We start from the raw sequence: 20,058 nt of genomic DNA on the forward strand, positions 1-20,058 counted from the left end.
ATAAAATACGGGTGTTAGATATTCCGTGATCGAGATTTTAGTGACTTGCGTGAGATCACTTTTTTTGCGGAATAATCACCGAACCGTCTATAGTATGAACAACGTTTGTTATATGTTTGTGTTTTTTCACATGAAAATTTCTCAATAAAAATGGAAATTGTTATTAGCAATATAAAAACTGATAAATCTGACAAATCGTACCATATTAGTAATGGTCATTATTTTGTCTCTTAAAATCCTCAGGCCAATTCAGTCGCAGTTGACAGATGACAGCTGGTAGCCGATACTTTGGCGCTGATCATTGACAGTTTGGATTTTCACGATGAGTGATGATGACGAATTACCAACTAACTATGACGTCATCGTCTATGGGACAGGTTCTTGTTTTCAATTCCATTAATTCACATTTAAATAGTATATAATTTAGAAACAGTTGCTCCCATATTGTCACCTGGTAAATTTTCTTTGTTCAAACATTTACCCTTCAAAGTCGCATACACTTGAGAAATATCATCGTAATAGAGTATAATTCATATGCATCAAAGAAAAATCATAAAACGTTCCCCTTTTATTTCTGAAAACAAATAAGTCATCAAATTTTAAACCCACAAAAATTAAAATACATATTCGATTTATTTTAATACTGGAATAATATTTTTTGGGTATATATTTTATACTTTTAGTACTACTATTACTTATAATTTTAGTATAACGTTTTAAATCACGTTCTCTAATAGTATTGTTAAGATTTTGTAGGTATTTTGTATCCATATCTTATTTCTTAATTCAATCAATATATTTAATTTTATAATATTTGCAATAAATTTCTGCCTAATTTATAACAAAAAAATTAAATATTTTTATTACTACTTTTCATGTGAAAATAATCATGGACTCACAAATTCGTCGATATGCTTTTAGGAATGACAGAGTCAATAGTCGCAGCAGCATGCAGTAGGATTGGCAAAAAAGTGCTACATTTTGATTCAGACGACTTTTATGGTGGAATTTGGGCCTCGTTCAATTTAGAAGCTCTCTTGAAAATCGCTGAAGACGACCAAGAAGACGAAAATTATAATGATATCGGACTCTACAATATCACCAGTCAATGGTACATCAAAAAGTTAGTATCAGATGTGTTACGTGTGTAAAATTGTACAATAGGTATATTATTACTTTTCCTGAATGTTTTTAGAGCTGTACCTAAACCACCTGTTATCGAAACACCAGATGAAGAAAAAACAGATACGAACCCTTCGGTCACAAAAACAGAAAGTGATTCGCCAAAGAATATATTGCCCGAAGATGACATCAGGGACGAGATACATTATGATCATGTTAAACATAGAACATTATGGACACAAGATTCTGTCAGGAAAGAATATCGTCGATTCAATCTTGATTTAGTACCAAAGGTATTTAAAATACATCAATATAGAATTATTCAAAATCAAATCCGTCCTGAGAATATTTGCGAAATATTGTGTACATGTCATATAGCGAGTTGAATTTTTTACTACTATAAAAACCGTTAGAAAGAACTGTTAGACACGCCGTCACGCTAGACTTGATGATTTGGTTCAAAGATTTTGCTCAGATAATAATATCAAGATTCCATATCCTTGTAGCCGGTATTCTGTAACATAAGTCGCATTGAATACCCATAAATATGTGCGGAAGCTTTCAAGTCTAATTTACAGCAGTAAAACAAAATAGACTTTATAGGATGGGAAGTTGTGTTGACGAGTGTCCCAGCCTATAGAAACTTGGTTAGTTAAACTTGGACCTTTTATTTGTTCAGTATACATACAAGGTTTATTGCATGTATGGCATAGTAGCTAATTGCTTTTTTTCGGAGGAGTGGGCAGGCTGAACTCCAGAGGCTCCACTGACTTCTAAGCGGCGTGGACTAGTAGTTAGTATATTATACTTTGAGCAGAGTGGTTACGGTTTTGAGTCCCACTACAGTCCCGCTGCTGACCAGACCTTGGTTTATGACTCCAGGTCGATCGTTTCTTATCAGAGTTTGCCAATTTTTCTAATTTTCATTGAAACGGTTCCTGTGAAATTAGCATCTCCTTTCCTATCTCTTTTGCTAATCTCAAGCTATTCAGCGTCTTGAGGTTCGCCAACTTGATTATAAAATGCTGCAAAAATTTCTCCATAGATGTCACTGTGGATGTTTGTATGGATTCGCATTGTATAAAATGCTTACGTATATTGATTGTATTGTATCTGTGGTTCGGTGATTATTGGTCACAAAGCGCTCGCCCAAAAGTCACCAAAATCTCTATAACGGAACATTTGGCAGCCGAAAAGTCCATCATACTAACGATAACTATCATACCAACGAGAACTCGAGTGCCAAATATTTCATACTCGCTATTTTCATGGCAAAAATCGTCTTTTGGGCGATCGTGATGTGACTAATAATCCAATTACCGTATCTGTATAAGTACACTCGTCGCTTTGGAGCGATCTGTTAAGGCGAGTGTATATGTTCTATGAAATAAAATAAAATATCCTAGTCATCATGCCTTAAAAGATTGTTTGGTGCAGAGCTGTATGATGAGATCATGCTCTCGGATTCCAAAGAGCTTGGGTTCGTTTATTTGGAACTAGTCGAATCTGTGCCCTGGAGAAGTGAATGAGATCTTTGTATGTATGTTTTTTTGTGTTTTACTTTCAGCTACTGTTTGCTCGTGGAGAATTGGTCGATCTATTGATAACTTCGAACATTGCACGATACGCCGAGTTTCGATGTGTCAATCGCGTCCTGACATGGCTTAACGGTATGCTGGAACCGGTGCCGTGCTCTCGGGCCGATGTCTTCGCGACCAAACACGTCTCCGTTGTAGAAAAGAGAATGTTGATGAAGCTGTTAACTTCCCTGATGGAGTATGGTGAAAAGGAATCGTTAGAAATTCCCGGTGATTATTGTTAATCGTTTGGAATGAACGTTTATATGAATATTGTATGTAATATCTATTTCGAATTTTCAGATATTGAGAATAAAACCTTCTTAGAGTATTTGAAAAGTAAAAAGCTGACGTCTAATCTGATTCATTACGTTTTGTATGCTATTGCCGGTGGCACTGAATCAATGTCGTGCTCTGCCGGTATTAAAAAATGCAAAATGTTCCTCACCAGTTTGGGCAAGTACGGCAATACGCCGTTTCTATGGTCGATGTACGGTTGTGGAGAATTGCCGCAGTGCTTCTGTCGGTAAGGATTTATTACTGTCGAATGTATTCATGTAATTGTCTGTGTTTGAATGTCGCATTGTTATAATGGTAATGCAATTTCCGTGTGTAGATTGTGCGCTGTATATGGCGGCGTTTATTGTTTGAAACGCGAACTGCAAGGAATTGAAATGATGGAGGATTGCCCCAAGTCGTGTAGAGGCATCAGACTTAAAAGCGAAGGGAAATATTTGAAGTGTGAATACTTAGTGATGAGCATCAATAAAATTCCCGTTACTTTTTACACTGGGGAAGTTTCCGAGGTTGGAATATCTAGGGCAATATTCATAACGAACAAAAGCATACTGGAATCTGAGAAGGAGCCTTTGACCCTTTTGCAATTTCCTCCCCTGGAAGGGAAGAAATATCCGGTCACTATAATTGAATTGGGCCCGTCGACGTTCTCGTGTCCGAAAGGCTTATGTTAGTACTGCATATTATAATATGGTCCCTAAACGTTGAATAGAATTAGTATTATATACGTTTCTATGTTTTAGATGTATTGCACATGACGTGCAAAGAGACTGAGAATGCAAAAGCAGACCTGATTGAATATGCTGAGAAATTATTAAACCTAGAAGAGATCGATTCAGTCTTTTCGGAACAACCTAAAAATTCAAGTCATAAAAAACCACAAGTATTTTCAATTGTATACAGGGCTGTGGAGTCGCTTCGAAATTTACCGACTCTGACTTTGACATTACCTTATGCTTCGACTGCGACTCCAACTTGAACGATTTTAGTAGAAAATACTATTCGAGCAAACGTATAAAATTGTTAGTGATAAAGATATAGTGATTTTCAAAATATGAAAAATTAAAGGAATTAGAAAATTCATTAATAAACGTTACCGTCTTTAAACGCAAATTTAAAAGTGTTTATTTCGATTATTTTTCACCATCGAAGTGTAAAACTCGATTGAAATTTCCATTGTTGATCAAACCGCGCAAAATGGCAAAGTTTTAAAACGATCGGATGCAGTTAAATTTTTTTTAAATATATTTAATTTAAATATTTATATTTAATTTTTTAATATGAAAAAAAATGGTAAAAACTGCATACCTACCTACATATGTATAAACAATACAAAACACCGATATAAAAATTAATTAATTAATTAATAGAGACTTAGCGCCGTCTATTTGCCTAGTGGAGACATTGGTAGCAAACAGTATATATAGAAGTTTTTTTTCTTTTGTTATTCTATTTGTACGTTTTGTTGGCATACATATGTATGTATGTCGAATCGAAACGACTATAAGGGCGAAATCATACGGCGTGGGATATGGGATGTGGGACGTGGTTTTTTTTAGATAGTTTTAAACTGGTCTACCTCACGAGACCGAAAGTGAAAAGGTCGAAAAAGCAAATATCGGAAGGCAAAGATTGAAAATCGAAAGATCTTAAGTCGAAAGATCAAAAAAAAAGGGTGTATGGTAACCGGTACTATGTATATATAATATATATCAGTGGCATGCGGTGAAATTGTCTCTTTTTTTTTTTGTCATACAGCCTTGTTCAATGTGCGCGCGCAGGATACGAGAGGAAAAGCCTGTTCTTCTTGTTCCTGTTGTATCCTGCTCGCGCAAATTAAATGCGGATGTATGACGGGGGGAGAAAGAGTTTAACCGCACGCCACTGATATATATATATATACTAACCGTTTTTCATATGTATGCATGGTAAACGAACATTTTCGACTTTTTTACGGTCATCCATTATATATATGATTATTAAATATCAATTTACTGGTGGATTTACTTCAATATAATTGGAGACTCAAATTGACAAAAACCATAATACCATTAATTAAAGAAAATAATAAAAAAAAGCAGTCAGGGTCGGTTGATTTTTATGTACGACTCGGACTCGGATTCTGCGACTAAGACTCCACAGCCCTGATTTTTTTATAGTAATTCAATATGAACAGTTCAAATTGTGATACACGTGTGCATATTTAAGGTTATTTGGAGTATGTTCTTCAATATGAAAGATACCAGCAAACAAGAAGTGAAAATGCCTTCACCGAATGTATTTGTCTGCACCGGACCTGATACAGAACTCGATTTTGATAATGCAGTTCAACAAGTATGTGCTTTTTTTATATGGTTATTTGATTACAAGGTTGTTTTTTCACATTGTTGTGTTTCAGGCTAAGAAAATATTTTCAAATATATCCAATGGGGTGTTTTTACCGCGTGCTCCGGATCCTGATGAGATCGTTTTCGACGGTGAAGATGCTGCTGTCGGTCCTATTTTCGAGAAGGACTACAAAAAAAGCTCTGAAAGTGATAGTCATAGTAATTTGGATGGCGAAGAATCCGCAGTAACAGATTTAGATTCCTCTGGGGAAAAAGAACCGTTGATTAAAAGTAGTAGTAGTAACGTCAGCGAAGATTCTATTAAAAATAATATCAATGAAAACGATAGTAAATCGTCTAAAGAGGAAGATGCTAGTTTAAAAGAAGTTGGGAATGATGTAGATAATATGGAAGGCGTTGAAAATGATATGAATAAAATGTCCGTGCAGGATGAAAGTAGTAGTTTAGAAAAAGTCGTCGATGATATCACCAAAAATGACATTGAACATGTCGATAAAGATATCAGTGAAACACGTTCCAATGATAATATCGTAGAGAAATAATGTTTCGTAATATTTTTCATACGTTTACAAATTTTTATATTGATATTTCTTATTCAATTTCAATACTCAATCGGTGTATACTATATCTTCTGCGTATCAAAATAATATAATTTAAAATAAAATGTACGGTCATTTTAATATACTGATGTGGAAATAAATGGACCTTTTGCAAAAAAAATCATAATCAAATTTACACGCAATATGCAATAAATTTATGCTTTTAAAAATGTAATACGATATCAATAGTATTATATTAAAAACAAAAAAAAAAAACTGCCTTAGTGTGAAATTGAACATATTAATATTCTTTCACAATACATATGTATATGATTTAATATTGTATAGTCCATTTGCAAGACACTCAGTCCTACAGCTGATGGATTATAGTTGGATTTTGCTATCGCTTAAGGGTTGATTGTGTTATAATTAGGGTTCTCAATCGGTTATTCATTTATACTATTTCGAATGGAATTTAAAAAATATCTTGCAAAGAAATAAATTTTACATTTGAGCAATCATAGAAATCTTGTCATTTTTTTCTTTGAATATACCCAAGCAGGCCCGGCACGAGGGTATATAGCGCCCCTAGGCAGATTGGTTTCAACCCCCCCCCCCCCCCCCTCCTTTAAATTTCTAATCAATAAATTTTATGAAAGTTCTTGAAATTATATGTTGAAGAAAAATATATTAAGACAAAAACAAAAAAAAAATTATTGACAACAGTCGCGTTTTATGTATAAAAATGAATAAAATAAAATAAAATACGGATAACTATGAATATATTCGGTAATGAAGACATTAATTTATATTTAACAATGAATTGGAACAATTTTATAGAGTGACATTTCTTCTTTCGCATATGATTGGTTAATATATTTAATTTCGTGAAGCAAATCCATCCCTGATACATATGTTTCAGCGGTATTTTATATAAAATACAATTCCAAATTACCATTCGCACCGATGACGGGTTGTCGTGCGTTGATATTTGACAGTCAACTTCCTGCGTTCTTAGCAAATTATAATATTTTACAATCAGTATTGTTACTTCGAGTAGAACAGTTCAATACAGATTGTTTTATAAGTTCAAAGAAAGCCAAATTTATTTTTTCCAATTTAATAATAAAAAAAAAATGGGGGCGCCTCGCAGCGCCCTGGGCACGTGCTTGGTCTGCTGCACCTTTGAGCCGGCCCTGTACCCGAGCGACCGTGCCCAATAATACTGTTCCAACAATCCACGGTCCTTTTCCATTGTTTCCCCACCTTGAATAATTAAATTTATTATAATTATTTTAATTTAATAATAATATACAGACAATTTGTTGATTATTTGCACTAATTGTTAAATCAATACTGTTGAAAGTTCAGATCCCTAGTTATAATGCAAAATTCAAATGGTTTTACGAATTGTATGATAGAATTATAGTATATTTGTGTCTATGTTATTTATTATCAAATTTTTCAAACCATACATATATAATTATAATACAATACATTCTATTCTATACAATCTTTTTTACTACCCTACATACGTACAAATGTCCTTATCCTTTTCAAATGTTCATTAGTGTCGAGGAATGTGAGGTTTTTACGGAATCAAACAATCGATGGTATTTTTTTTAGGTATTTATTATTTTTAAGTACTGGAACATGAAAATCCTTTCTAAACAATAGGAACATTTTCCTGTATAAAAATGTATACCTTATATTTAATAACACAATAGCATTATAAATCACATTGAAAAGATTCGAGCGATAAACTGGTTCTGTTTTTTTACTCGAATGTTTTTTTTTATTTTTTGTTTTTTATTACAAAACGTACTGCTAATATATATACGTATATATATTTTGCCACATTCGTTTCTTATTCGGTAATATAATATATATCATAAAACTCGCATTCTGTTTATACTGTTTTATTTTAATGCCTTTAAAAACAATCATTTTTAACATTCATTTTACAATATAATCTATATATAAAAGTATTATATATATACATACATATTTACGATCTCTGAAATCGGGTTGAAAATATTCACGGTAGTAAAAAAAAATCCGAGGAATATATTATATGCTTTTAAGAAAAAAGTATATTTTTAAAAAATCCAGTACTTTTTTTGTTTAATTTGGCAGTTTTTTTTTTTCAGTAAATGAGACTTGTACAAAAATACAATTATTGTAAATATAAAATAATGTTTATTTATTTTTTGGTTTTTGAACACGTGCACATTGTACTTTCTAGAACACGTCGAGTCGTAATATGAATGTATAAAAATTAAAGATCATATTAATACATTTCAGTATGCTATTTGATATGCATAATGAAAGTAATTTGACTTGAATCTTCTTACACCTATAAATTTTTAATTAAAACAAAAAAAATTGCACATTTATTGCAAGAAAAGAAGTGTCGGTTTAATCGTGCTGAGAAATTCATACGTAACAATAATATTGCATTAAAAAAAAAACAAGACTAAATTAGTGCATTCAAAACAAAAAAATATATCAATAATTAAGATATATATATAAATATACATAGATTTCAGGCTCGTATCTCATCACTAAAGTAGTATCAGTTTTCGTATATCGATGCTAATACTATATATATACTTTCAGAAAATGTGTATAAATAGTATTAATTAAAAAAAAAAAGCAACACAAATCATAATACGAAAATACTTAATATTAAGTCTCGCATAATGCTGGAAGTGAGATATTTTATGAAGGGCTCGGGGCAAGATAGTGTCAACCATCATTTTGGTCCAAATTTTCCAAGATTCAGGAGAATTTGGACCAAAATGATGGTTGACACTTATCTTGCCCCGAGCCCTTCATATATGCGAAACGTTTAAAAGTGCATGTACGAATCCTTGAGCGCGGCAAACAATAAATAAAGAAATAAGTGTAAAAACATGCCGTTTAGTGTGATCAGATTAGAGACGCGCGTGGTATGAGAGAAACCATAAAATGTAAAGTAGAAATACGGTTTCTTCAGTCTGTGGTCCCTTCGAGATAATAAGTTTATGTACTCTGCTGGCTAATTCAATATTCAATACATATAATAACAATAGTAAAAAACGAAAACTAGGACAGGTTACATCATATTTGTAAACGTAGATCGAAAAGAACAATTTCAAACCGGTTTGAAACGTCGTATTCCGGAGATTTTCACTAATGTTTAAGATTGTCATGGTTTCTTCATTGTTTTTTGAAAAAAATACATAGTTGAAGGAAACGTTATAAATGTTCCAAACTTTCTATAATTGTCGGAACCTACAAGAAGTGTCCCAACTCAAATGCTAAAGTTACTTTTTGCCGATTGGTCTGATAATTTTCTTTTAAAAGTCTTTCTGAGTTGTCGTCTTCTTCGCACGGTTCCAAGAGCTCTGCAATCAAAACCGATATGCAAAAAGGACTTTCCATTCCGTGGTTTTACACACTCGTGTATGTAACTCAAAGTTTGCATACAAATTTCTATTCGAAAAAAAATAAAACAATAAATATTATACATTTAAAAAGGCGTCGTAGAATTTTAGTACATATTTTGCATATCAATTTCGATTGTAATCATATTGTAAACTATGAAATCTTTAAACATGACTAGGGAGATTCAATTTAGTACTTCATACATCCGACAAAATCATTACAAGTCGATACCGTACTCGATTTCACCAACGAAGCCTCTACGGAGATTCACACCGTCTCTTGAAAGCTGTGCTGAATGAAGATCTCCGTAATACCTCGGTGAATGAAACCGAGTATAAAGCGATCTCCTCTCTATAACATACATATATGTATATATATATATATATATACTACGACTATAAAAATGGAATATACCGAGTGGAATTTCACTCAAATTAGTACAATACATCGGTTTAATAGAGCCTCTTCTCGTACGAGAACAGGCCGTGAACGTTGCCTTCGATCTGTGCCGAGTGCGTCCTGCGCATGAATCTCAACTCGCCCGAATACGTCATCTTCTGCAGGTCGGTGACGGATTTCGCCCCTATGTCCTGGCAACTGTGCTGTATGCCCGACTTGAGATACGGCAGGAACCTCAAAACGGAGCCCTTATCGACGATGCTGCCGCTGACGCCTTGAGCCACCCGGTGTTTGTCCGACTCGTTGTGGAAGTAGCGGCTCATCGCAGAACCTTTACCGTCTTTGTGCTCCATCGCTTCCAAGCTGCCCATGCCTCGGTACTTCTTCAAGCGGACGCCGTCCGAGAAGAAGTACTCTCCGGGCGCTTCGGAAGTCCCGGCCAAAAGCGAGCCCATCATTACGGTGGAGGCGCCGAGTGCCAGACTCTTGACGATGTGTCCCACGGATTGTATCCCCCCGTCGGCGATGACGGGAATGTCGAATTGCCGAGCATACGAAGCGACTTGGTATACGGCGGTGGCTTGAGGACAGCCGCAAGCCATGACCTCTTGCGTTATGCAGATGGAACCGCTGCCCATTCCGACTCTCAGAGCGTCGACGCCGGCGTCTATCAAATTCTTAGCCTGTCGTCTGGTCACGACGTTGCCACCGATGACATCAACATTGGGATAGTTCTTCTTGATGTATTTGATCATGTCGACTTGGAAGACGGAATTGCCCTGCGACGAGTCTATGATTATGACGTCGACTCCGCTGTCGACGAGCATTTTCAATCTGAGCTTGTCCTCGATTCTAGTGCCGATTGCGGCGCCGACTAGCAGCTGTTTGTTGAGATCTTTGGAGGCGTCCGGGTAGCTGCGGGCTTTCTTCAAGTCGGTGCGGGCGATGAGAGCGACCAGTTCGCCGGCCTCGTTGACGATGGGCAGTTTGCCCTTCTTGCTCTTCTCGAGGATGGAGTTGGCCTGCTCGAGAGTGATGCCCGACTTGGCCGTGATCATGGTGTGGACGGGGGTCATGACGTTGTCGAGGGTCAGCTCGGGGCTCTTCTCGCGGAAGTCGATGTCCCTGGAGGTGACGATGCCGAGCAGCTTCTCGCCGAGCTTTCCTCGCTCCGTGACGGGGTAGCCCGTGAAGCCGTTCTTCTTCTTGGCCGCGAGCACGTCGGCCACCGTGTCCTGGGGACCCATGCACACCGGGTCGCGGATGAAGCCGTGCTTGTACTTCTTCACCTTGAGCACCTCGTTGGCCTGGTAGTCGGGCGTGCAGTTGTGGTGGATGATGCCGATGCCGCCGCACAGCGCCATCGCCACGGCCATGTCTGCCTCCGTCACGGTGTCCATCGGCGTGGAAACGAGCGGCGCTTTGATGGAGAGTCGACGCGTCAGACGAGACGACAGCCCCACGGCCTCGGCCTCGAAGTCGATGTAACCCGGCAGCAGCAGGAAGTCGTTGTAGGTGAGGCCTTCCGTGCGGGCGAACAGCTCCATCGCCGATAGCCCGTCCTGCAGCTCCTCAGCGAGGGTCGCCACGGAGCCGGAGCCGTTCATTTCGCGCTGATGAGTGGACGGGAGGAAACGGAAGAGGTGGTTCGCGGGTGCCGGCAGCCCGCGGTGTGTCGTCCGCGCAGCACGTGGCGCCCCACAACAATACTACGCCGCTCCCTCACACCGCGCTCTGCAATCGCACGTTCCTTGTGCAATTCACTTTTCCAATTGGAATTTTTGACGTTTCTTCTAAATGTAAAATGAAAAAAAACTATCCTCTTGTTTACTTTGTAGCAATTTAGCACATCTTGTACACAAGCCAGCAGTTTGGCTTAGTGATAGCGTATATATTTAGCATCACTGAGGTCATAGGTTCGTGTCCTTGCCACTGCTGGTTAGATTTCGGGGGTTTTGTGACTCCAAACCGATCGTTTCTCTATCAGAGTTTGCCAATTTTATCTGATCATTGCTGAAACGGTTCCTGAAAATTGGTATTAAAAAATCTAATCCTGTTGTCACAAAAATCTGCCTGTGTATAATTTGTATTAATTATACACAAGTAATCTGAAATCCATAGATGTCACTATGATTATTATTTCTGATTAATTGTTATATTCTATATATTCTGATTCTATATGTATGTATTACTGTATTTCTGATTTCTGATTGTTTATGTTGTGGCGGCTCGCTTATACGACGGTCGAGTTTGGTTGCCTTCCTGCGAGTGGGGACCAACCCGGCTGAGTTCGGAGAGCTGCTACTCACTCTGTCTTCAGCTGTCATATAATAAACACGTGCATTAACATGCCAGTCGTCTCATTCGTTCATCCTCCATACTGGTGACCCCCAACATCGAGCCACGCAGCCTCGATCAATTTCAACATGCCGCTCATCCCTGCCTCGCCGAGCCAGGCGGGGAAGCAACCCGCCGCGCCCCCATCGCCATCAACACGCGTCGCGGCCCGCGGGTGACAATAAACGAGCAGACACGGCTACCTACCTACCTACCGACGTCCAGCCACAACGTCGATGACAGGTGCTTACAAAAATGGGGGAGCGAATGAGACGACGATCGTGACAGCTGGATGTGGAGTCATGCGCGATCCACTACACATAGAACGGTTATCCAGCACCACAAGATTCATCACACACCACCTCAGCACCATCATCATCATCATCAAGGCCCCGTCCGTCCCCACGAGCGTCGTCACGCCGAGACGGGCGGTAGCGCTACAACACCTCCACGAGCCACAACGACTCACAGTCCAGCTCGGAGTATCATCAACCACATCGATGCCCCTGCCGCCCCCGCCGCCCCACCAACCGACATCAGCCTCGGAAGAGCGGCGCCGCCGCAGCATCGCATCGCGCGACCATCGGACCAGCCACCGTCCTGCTCGCGACGTCACCGCCCTCGAATCTACCGACCATTCAGGGCGGTACACCTATGTACACAGCGGATGACCCACGTCAACAATTTTTTTCTCCCCACGTAATAATTTTTTCTCTTTGTGTAACAATAATTTTTTTCTTTTGGTAAAATTTGTTTCTTTGTAATTTTGGTATCGCTGATGCTGGGGGGGAGTGATGTGGCGGCTCGCTTATACGACGGTCGAGTTTGGTTGCCTTCCTGCGAGTGGGGACCAACCCGGCTGGGTTCGGAGAGCTGCTACTCACTCTGTCTTCAGCTGTCATATAATAAACACGTGCATTAACAAGCCAGTCGTCTCATTCGTTCATCCTCCATAATGTATTTCATTAACGTACACCCGTCGCATTGGAGCAAATCTGTAATAGCGAGTGTGTATTGATTGTGACAATAAAATAAAATAAAATATCAAGATCGGTGAGGTATGTTTAACGTCTTTCCTGTTGAAAGAAAATTTCGCCAACATTTCCAACTAGAATTATTTCGAAATCCAATACTAAGCTAGGGCTGCCATAAGTGTCGGAGCACCGACGGGGACAACCCCCTTAAAAAAAAAAAAATACAAAACAAAACAAAACATTTTTATCGATATTCATAGCTGTATTATAAAAAAAATATACAACATTTCAACACAAGTAATTGGAACTAAACAAAAATTTAATTGAAAGAAAAATTTAAAGATTGATAATAGGTTTTTTTTGTCCAAATCTAAAATAAATAAATATAGATAATTGGACTGTAGGAATCTCGTCATAGTCATCGTCATCGAAACATTCGAGAATATTCCGCAACAACAAACCACATTCCTTGCGGAACTCACATTCATCAAAGCAGTTACTGCGACGCAGAATACATTCCCGAAAACCAGACGTCGCACACCTGCAACCATTATATTAAACTCAAGCGGAACGCCCCTACCAGTCGAGTGGAACCAAAACGGTCGAAACACGCCGCCACCATTAAACTACATCGAGCGGAACGGCGCCAATCATTCCAGAATATTCTACGCCTCGACAAAAGTGCATTCCTCGTTTACGCATCAACAACCACATGCGCTTACGCATCAACAACCACTTCCACCAATCGTTCCAGAACATTCTACCCCTCGACAAAAGAACATTCCTCTCTTACGCATCAACAAACCACCACCATCGATCAGGTGATTCCAGAAACACTATAAAAGGAGGTACAACCCAAACAACGCCAGTCGACCCACAGCAGCAAGCGTCGACATACAGCTCCTGACCAGCCACCACTACACTACGCGGACTTGGAAGATCAACCAGCCGGACGAGCCAGCAACACACTGCCGTATCCAGAGACCTTCCGAGCATAGCCGAACAACGAGCCAGCAACACACTGCCGCATCCAGAGACCTTCTGAACATAGCTGAATGCCGAGCCAGCGACACTCTACCATATCCAGAGACCGCTGAACGACATACTTTTACCAACAATTAACCATACTTGTGTATACGTGTTACTACCAAATAAATACCATATTCAACATATAGCTGTATTAATACCGAACACAGACGAACCTGTCTATAATACATGGCGGACTGGTGGTGAAGAAGACCTTCACAACAAGACTAGATCCCCATAGGACGATTCAAATAAATTTAACTAAATGAAACCTTACATTAATATTTTATTTCATGTACAGTAGCCTATTCTTCTATCGCCTTCACTCTTCTTTGATTTCCGTGAATTCATTATCATCGCTCTTTTTTGCCCAATCATATTTTTCCGATGTTTTCGTTTTTTGAAATAACTCTTTTCCCCTTTTATATAATTATAGAATTCAATGCATGACATTTTATAATTTAAAGTACATTGAATTATGCTTTTTACTGTGTCAATAGAAAGCGAATTGCGCTCATCTGTCCATTGATTTTTAATTAATGACAACACACGTTCAACATGTGCATTGTGCGGTGGGATGGCGAACAAGTATTGGCACATTTTCACTAGATTAGCTTTTCTTTCTGTCTCTTCAGTTTTTTTGAAATAGTATAACCATTTATCATGCACATCTTTCGTTTTCCATTCTTCGGCTTTATTATTTTCAATAAATGACATACTTTACTTCCTCATAGATTGAATCCGTGAACAATATTCCCATTTCACTTAAATAAGCAATAGTTTTTTCAACATGTTCCCATTCGAGTACTTTATGGAGAAGCATCCATGAAAAAACATCATATTTCGCCAGTGGAACTGACCACTTTGCCAAATAATTAATTCTAACGTTGTAAAAATTCTCTACATCTTTTTCAAATGCTGCTACTTGTGTCGTCGTAATGTCCATGTGTTTTTTCAGTTTATTGTATGCCTGGGTTGCTTGAATACCTAGATATTTACTATTATATTTACTATGTATTGAAAAACGTACATCAAAATATCAGTCCTCTTCGATCAGAAACAAACAGAACAAACGGATATTATCAGCAGACAGTAAACGAACTGCGCGCGCTTCGTACTTGTCAGTGTCATTGTCGGTGCTGCCAGCTGGCAAAATTGGGCAGTGGCCGGCAGTGGGCATCCGCCGCTCTCGTTGTCGGTGTTGCCAATATGCGCTCGCGTATCCATATTAGATATTATGTGGGTACAATTTTTGACGTGTAAACGTCTTTCCTTTTTGGACCACAGTATAGAGAGTGCATCCTGAGATTTCTTGGTTCAAAAGGTCTTGTTCGATAGATATTAAAAAATAATTGAATAATTTTTTTAAATGTCTAAATTTTGAAATTGACGGGGACAAATAACTCTCGGACTGGGACACCGGGACACAGACCTCGAAACTGGGACATGTCCCTGTCAACGGGGACGTATGGCAGCCCTATACTAAGCCCGCTTTAACCTTTTGAGTAGTGAGTTAATTTGAACACCAGAAACGTCTCAGGAGTGAGTTTTTTTTTCGGAATCAACTGACTTGAAAAATCCGAACGAACACTCTTATTTTGTGGGAAGTTTTAAAGTTGACATATTTCGCTCGATTATATGATTGATTTATTGCCCGGCGGCGGTTTTGCCTTGCATCTCGAACCAAATTCTCTCGAAAATAAATCTATAATTTTACGCTAAATTATTTTTATGAGGGTCAAATGAAATAAATTTAGTCAGAGGTTTCAATGTTATTCGTTCGGAACATATTTTATAGTTTTTACACGTGGAAAATATTACTTTAGAAAAAAAATTGTCATCATGTTCAGTCATAAAAATTTAACTGGCTTTCACGCCTCGTTAAATTTGGTTTCTTTATTCGAATACAAAAATATATATATATATACACAAGAGTGAAAGAGAAACCTCAGCAACACTTGAAAAAAAACGAGATGCAAATATGTCGAACAATGAGAGAGGTAGAGTATTTTGAGTGATTGAACGTGTCAAACCGTACGAGTACGGCCGTACTCTGGCGGGGCCATTTTACTTTCCACGTTTCCTCAAAGGGTTAAGGTCTGTTCATACTTAACAGCACTGCACGACTCCGTTTCAAATATGTCATTTTATTACATTTCTATTTATATCCTACCTACACGTCGCGGTCACGGCACGTTTACATCACTTTGGCCGAGTGCAAGGCAAAATCGGCTTACTTATACATTAGAGCAGCGGTTTCCAAACTTTATGCTACTACGACTCCCTTTTTTTTCCGCGCCTCCCTACCTTTTTTTTTTTAATAGATATAATAATATAGACACGTTTTAAATAATAAACCTTTATTTAAAAATACCCCCTGCTGAGGAGCTGCTGTAAGCCTGCCGTGGCGTAAACGTGACGGTTGGTATGAATATACCCATACAAAATGTACCAAAGAATACCTTTCGTACGGCCGGATACCTGCTTATAGGTCTGTTCATACCTAGTCAGCACGTACCTTGAATATATATTATTTGGTTTGATTTTTAAATGCTTTTTATTGTTAGGAAATTATGTTCACAATACATCTTATATCTACATATTTTAATAGCTACTGATCTACTGATCATTTTCTATTTTACAATTTTATTTTATTTGGTTAGTAATCATAGTATTATATTATTATAATGTTAATGCACAGCATAATAGGAGAAAGAGCTCAAAAACCTATTTACAATTGAATATATATTATAATATATAGATGACATATAGAAAATGTTTTACAATGTAACAAAGATAAACAAATCATGTTACCGACGAATTATTTATATAGATGAGATGTAACAAGTTCATTATAAAATGACGAATTCACTTTTAGATACCGTCCATATTAAAGATGAAGCCGATGGCATAATCATCGCTCTTGTACAAACATGCAGAATGAATCTCTGGCAACGTCCCATTGGCTCCGAAGCTGAGAAAACAAAACGACCTTCTTTTTTACATATAATTACTATTGTAACAAGTGAACATAAATAAAGGATCCTCTTACTAACACAATCAGTGTTTTCATAGACCTCCCCGCGGTGAATTAAGATTAAATTTTGATTTGACATTCGAACCGTCAAAGTGAAATGAACGCAAAAGCGATTGCCAACCTTCTCGGATGCGAGCGATGCGAACGTCAGATGGGCTGACAGATGCCCGCGAACTCCTCGCGAAGACCACAAACAACGGCCACGAGGGACTTTGGCTCGAACATATGTCTAGTCGATAATAATAAAAATTTCGTAAATAAAAAGTATTTGAGAATATTTTTGTTTGTGTGACCAATTTTAAATTTTTGGGTGTGACCAGTTTTCTCGTGACCAGTTTTAGCGTGTGACTAGTTTTCTCGTGACCAGTTTTAGCGGGTGACTAGTTTTCTCGTGACCAGTTTTAGCGTGTGACTAGTTTTCTCGTGACCAGTTTTAGCGTGACGGATGATCACGAGTGACCGATCTAAAGCGACCAGTTGTCCTGTGACGGGTTCACATTTGACTAGTAGTCCTTTTACCCATTTTTCTGGTATAACTACATACATAGTACCACATTTAGACCAAATATGTCACTGAAAAAAATAGCAAGGCGAGGGCAAGTCGATCTGGTTGCTGTCAGAGTTCAACACAGGGACGATGGAGTGCAGGCTTTGTCTTGGACCAGCTCCGGCCAAATCTTCCGTCTCCATCTTCGGCGATCCTCATCCAGAGCGTCTGGAGCAACGTATTCGGACCTGCTGTCAAATTCAGGTCGGTGCTGCTTACAGGTTACAATTATTGTGGTTAACTCTTCTCACCGCCTGATCCTACTTTTTCCATCTGCAGGTTAAAAGAGGCGATGGGTTGCCAGACAGGGTGTGTCTTTCGTGTAAGACCAATCTGGAATTGTTGATCAGCTTTCGAAAGGCTTGTTTTCGAAACAATGAATCGTCCCAGCTGAGGTTAGGTGATTGCTTGAAGATCGAGACTGAAGAAGTTTTATTGGAAGATGTAATATGGAACGATGAGCCTTCACAATCGACAATTCACCGAAAGAATAGTGAAATTGGCTTGAAGCCGTTTCCCATTGAATCTAAACTTATTTTACACAAAAGATCACTTCCTAGAGAAAAGCTATTTCAATGTGATATTTGTTTGAAATCATTTATTCGAAAAAATATACTTGTTAGACATTTAAGAGATCACACGGGTGAAAAGCCTTACAAGTGTGACATTTGTGTAAAATCGTTTATTTATAAAAGTGAACTTGTGTTACATTTCAGATCTCACACAGGGGAAAGGCCATACAAGTGTGAAATTTGTCTAAAATCATTTCCTCAAAAATCTACTCTCAATAAACATAAAAAATTGCATTCTGGGATAAAACCACATAAATGTGAAATTTGTCTAAAATCATTTATTCGAAAATATACACTTGTCGCACATGTAAAAATTCACACGGGTGTAAAGCCTTACAAGTGTGAAATTTGTCTGAAATCATTTACTGAAAAATCTAGTCTCCAGAAACATAAAAAACTGCATGCTGGGATAAAACCACATAAATGTGAAATTTGTCTAAAATCATTTATTCGAAAATGTACACTTGTCGCACATTTAAAAATTCACACGGATGTAAAGCCTTACAAGTGTGAAATTTGTTTAAAATCATTTACTCAAAAATCGTACCTTGTGTCACATGAAAAATTGCATACTGGGATAAAACCACACAAATGTGACATTTGTTTAAAAGCATTTATTCGAAAAGATACACTTGTGATACATTTGAGATCTCACACGGGGGAAACGCCTTACAAGTGTGAAATTTGCCTAAAATCATTTACTAAAAAATCTTACCTCGATAGTCATAAAAAATTGCACGCTGGGATAAAACCACATCAATGTAAAATTTGTCTAAAATCATTTATTCGAAAAGGTACACTTGTCGCACATTTAAAATCTCACACGGGTGTAAAGCCTTACAAGTGTGACATTTGTTTAAAATCATTTATTTTTAAAAATAGAATTGTGTCACATTTGAGAACTCACTCGGGGGAAAAGCCATACAAATGTGAAATTTGTCTGAAATCATTTACTGATAAATCTAGTCTCCAGAAACATAAAAAAATGCATTCTGTGATAAAACCACATAAATGTGAAATTTGTCTAAAATCATTTATTCGAAAAAGTACACTTGTCGCACATGTAAAAATTCACTCGGGTGTAAAGCCTTACAAGTGTGAAATTTGCTTAAAATCATTTATTCGAAAAGATACACTTGTGATACATTTGAGATCTCACACGGGGGAAACACCTTAAAAGTGTGAAATTTGCCTAAAAACATTTACTAAAAAATCTTACCTCCATAGTCATAAAAAATTGCATGCTGGGATAAAACCACATAAATATGACATTTGTTTAAAATCATATGTTCATAAAAATGAACTTGTGAAACGCCTTGCATAATAAATTGCATACTCGGATAAATATAAAAATAATTATTATTATATAAATACTGTTAATATTCTTACATATTGGCTGCATGCGTGCCATGATGTTTCTCCTCATTGCAGTTTATTTAAATAATTTTAAGAAAAATAATCATTGAAAATTACACAGATCCATTATTTGGCTTACTTGTTTTATTTATTTTAAATGTAATAATTTTTATTTATCGGATGGCTCTTTTTCCAAAGTGCTCTGAAATTGTGTCAATCTCAACAGACGGGGCAAGAAGCATGACCGACGTAAGAAAAGGGTTTGTTGCTATTCTGAAAGTGAAAATTAATCACTAGGTATTTGCTTACCATTGCATCATTCATCGAGAAGCGCTTTGTGTGCAGACATTTCCAGAAAAAATTTGCAAAGTAATGGAATTGGTGATTACGATTATCAACTCCAGTATAGCTAATGCTCTTAAGAGGGCTGTACACCTGAAACCTTAATTTTGTTACCGTTCCTTTCTTCGATATATATATTGAGTGTATGTATATATT

General features: G+C 37.5%; 3 protein-coding genes across 3 annotated transcripts; 2 read left to right on the plus strand and 1 right to left on the minus strand.

Moving 5' to 3' along the window:
* The first annotated feature begins 225 nt into the window (after nucleotides 1-225).
* Rep (Rab escort protein) lies at nucleotides 226-7,004 on the plus strand. The gene is made up of 9 exons (XM_077435637.1): nucleotides 226-377; nucleotides 922-1,123; nucleotides 1,196-1,415; nucleotides 2,690-2,930; nucleotides 3,003-3,225; nucleotides 3,316-3,665; nucleotides 3,740-3,879; nucleotides 5,205-5,330; nucleotides 5,395-7,004. Exons 1-9 carry the CDS (start codon nucleotides 323-325, stop codon nucleotides 5,884-5,886), a joined length of 2,049 nt encoding a protein of 682 aa, XP_077291763.1. The 5' UTR covers nucleotides 226-322; the 3' UTR covers nucleotides 5,887-7,004.
* Nucleotides 7,005-9,747: 2,743 nt separating this feature from the next.
* Nucleotides 9,748-11,273, minus strand: ras (Inosine-5'-monophosphate dehydrogenase ras). Its single transcript, XM_077436287.1, has one exon. It carries the CDS (start codon nucleotides 11,256-11,258, stop codon nucleotides 9,765-9,767), a length of 1,494 nt encoding a protein of 497 aa, XP_077292413.1. The 5' UTR covers nucleotides 11,259-11,273; the 3' UTR covers nucleotides 9,748-9,764.
* Nucleotides 11,274-17,652: 6,379 nt separating this feature from the next.
* Nucleotides 17,653-19,695, plus strand: LOC143915713 (uncharacterized). Its single transcript, XM_077436470.1, has 2 exons — nucleotides 17,653-17,836; nucleotides 17,912-19,695. The coding sequence occupies exons 1-2, from the start codon at nucleotides 17,723-17,725 to the stop codon at nucleotides 19,379-19,381; spliced, it is 1,584 nt and encodes a 527-aa protein (XP_077292596.1). The 5' UTR covers nucleotides 17,653-17,722; the 3' UTR covers nucleotides 19,382-19,695.
* The last annotated feature ends 363 nt before the right edge of the window (nucleotides 19,696-20,058 follow it).

Source organism: Arctopsyche grandis, chromosome 8 (genome assembly GCF_051622035.1).
Source record: "Arctopsyche grandis isolate Sample6627 chromosome 8, ASM5162203v2, whole genome shotgun sequence".
Taxonomy (NCBI): domain Eukaryota; kingdom Metazoa; phylum Arthropoda; class Insecta; order Trichoptera; family Hydropsychidae; genus Arctopsyche; species Arctopsyche grandis.

Excerpts from the sequence above, each read along its gene's own strand:
- Rep (XM_077435637.1), top strand. The coding sequence starts at position 323 with ATGAGTGATGATGACGAATTACCAACTAACTATGACGTCATCGTCTAT. Across the intron at positions 1,416-2,689 it reads ATCTTGATTTAGTACCAAAG|CTACTGTTTGCTCGTGGAGA; the intron begins GTATTTAAAATA and ends TTTTACTTTCAG. Across the intron at positions 3,880-5,204 it reads CAAGTCATAAAAAACCACAA|GTTATTTGGAGTATGTTCTT; the intron begins GTATTTTCAATT and ends TGCATATTTAAG.
- ras (XM_077436287.1), bottom strand. The coding sequence starts at position 11,258 with ATGGAGCTGTTCGCCCGCACGGAAGGCCTCACCTACAACGACTTCCTG.
- LOC143915713 (XM_077436470.1), top strand. The coding sequence starts at position 17,723 with ATGGAGTGCAGGCTTTGTCTTGGACCAGCTCCGGCCAAATCTTCCGTC. Across the intron at positions 17,837-17,911 it reads GGACCTGCTGTCAAATTCAG|GTTAAAAGAGGCGATGGGTT; the intron begins GTCGGTGCTGCT and ends TTCCATCTGCAG.